General features: G+C 37.0%; 1 protein-coding gene across 1 annotated transcript in view; it reads right to left on the bottom strand.

Moving 5' to 3' along the window:
- The window catches only part of MGAT5 (mannosyl (alpha-1,6-)-glycoprotein beta-1,6-N-acetyl-glucosaminyltransferase), a gene marked incomplete at its 3' end in the record, with an annotated part of 38,754 nt that extends 37,519 nt beyond the window's left edge, over positions 1 to 1,235 (bottom strand). The window contains exon 1 of the mRNA XM_008941678.1: positions 998 to 1,235. Coding sequence (XP_008939926.1) covers positions 998 to 1,235 — 238 coding nt within the window. The remainder of the gene's footprint in view (positions 1 to 997) is intronic.
- Between the last annotated feature and the right edge of the window lie 443 nt (positions 1,236 to 1,678).

Here is a 1,678-nt window from a genome sequence, read left to right as displayed (position 1 = left end):
GAAAGAGTGGTAAACTGGAACAAGACATGGAGAGAACCTCCCAGCAAGATTGTTTTCATTACATGCACCAAAAAGTAAAGAGTACCAAAAGAAAACCAGAGAAAAAAGTGCAGCTACTATCTATTATCCTAGTATTTTACTCTCTACCTAAGCCTACAAAAAATATCTATAAAATTTCTTCAGAGCTGAACATTAAGGCAACTAATTACCTTTCCAGATAGCCTGGAAGGGCATAGCTAAGTGGGAGAGTTTAAAAAAAAAAAAATGCTAAACAAGTGATATGTATGATGTGATCTTATCAGATTGAAAAGGGACACCATCTAACCCGAAACTGGATTATATTTTTATTTTCATAATATTTTCTAGTAATCTGCTTCATTCTCTTCTGCACGCTTTGTCTCACATGCACAAAAACTTAACTCTCGTGTTGTGCGAAATGGAAGAGAGTAAACATTAAAACTTATGCCAAACAAGGCTCTTTTTGTGAGTTTCATAGTTCTCTACCCTGAGGCAAATATGACAAATTTAAGATAAATTTAATCTTATGCCAGACAAACAAACTTAACCACTAAGTGAACTGACTGAACAAAATTGTGAAACAGGAAAGAAGAAATAAACATAGCAGGTCTCCACTTTGAGTAAACCAAGTTGTTCTTCAACAAGGATTTTCTTAGATCACTGACATACAAACTGAAAAGTTTCTCAAGAACAGCAAAATATTTTTTTTTCAATTTAGTTCTAACAAATAACCTGAGACATAGTAGATTTTGCTACTAGATAGATTAGTGAAAAATTAGCAGACTACTTCATTTCCAAGCGACTGGAAACATTAAATTTGCCCCATTTCACAGCTGCAAGTGAGAACAGTTTTTTCCATCTGTGCAGAAAGCCCACAGTGCAAAGTACTGTCAATTAAGCAGCACTATGGAGTAAAATATTTGGACAACCTACAAAAAACCTTAATCAGATTAGCATGTAATCTAGAGCACACACTTACCATATGCTGTCACTGTCCCAACGTAAGGCCCATCAACCACATTTTTATTTTCTTCAGCTAACGCTTTGATGTATCTTTTACTGAGATCCAAAATTTGCTCACGCAGGACTGAACTGCTTTCGTGTTGTGTTTGCTGCTGAATAGTAAAATGCAGAAGCATCATTCCCCAGATGAAACCAAAAGTCACCAGAAAAAAGCCAAGTTTCTGAGAGGACAGCTTCCATGGAGAGAATGCCATGATTCCCAACAGCGTCACAGAGCTACTACAAATGTTCCTACAGCATGAAGCCAAACAGTAAGTTCATGTTCCAGGTATATAAATATCACAGAGCAGGACTCAGTCTTATTCCAACTCCTTAGTCAACGTATATCCGTATTTTAGTTCCATCCTGCTGCAAGAAGAAAAGAAGCATAGTTAGCACAACATGTTAAAAGTTTTTACCAGCTACACTAGGTCTTCGCTCTAACTGGTACAAAACAGGAGCAGACAATATGCTTTCTTTCTAAATGTTTAATTTGCATGTATCAACATTGTACTGTACTAGGCAGAGCACAAAGCAGCAGAGAAAAGCATTGGAAAGAGAACAAAGAGGGAGCGATATGCCTGAGCAGGTGTAGAACACCTCTCAGGATCTGGATCTAATTCAATGCTTGAAGCAGTTTCTATGCTGAACTTCAAGG

Source organism: Merops nubicus, unplaced genomic scaffold (assembly GCF_000691845.1).
Source record: "Merops nubicus isolate BGI_N331 unplaced genomic scaffold, ASM69184v1 scaffold6446, whole genome shotgun sequence".
Lineage (NCBI taxonomy): Eukaryota > Metazoa > Chordata > Aves > Coraciiformes > Meropidae > Merops > Merops nubicus.
The sequence above is the reverse complement of the archived record's forward strand: the minus strand, read 5'-3'. Positions and strand labels throughout refer to the sequence as shown.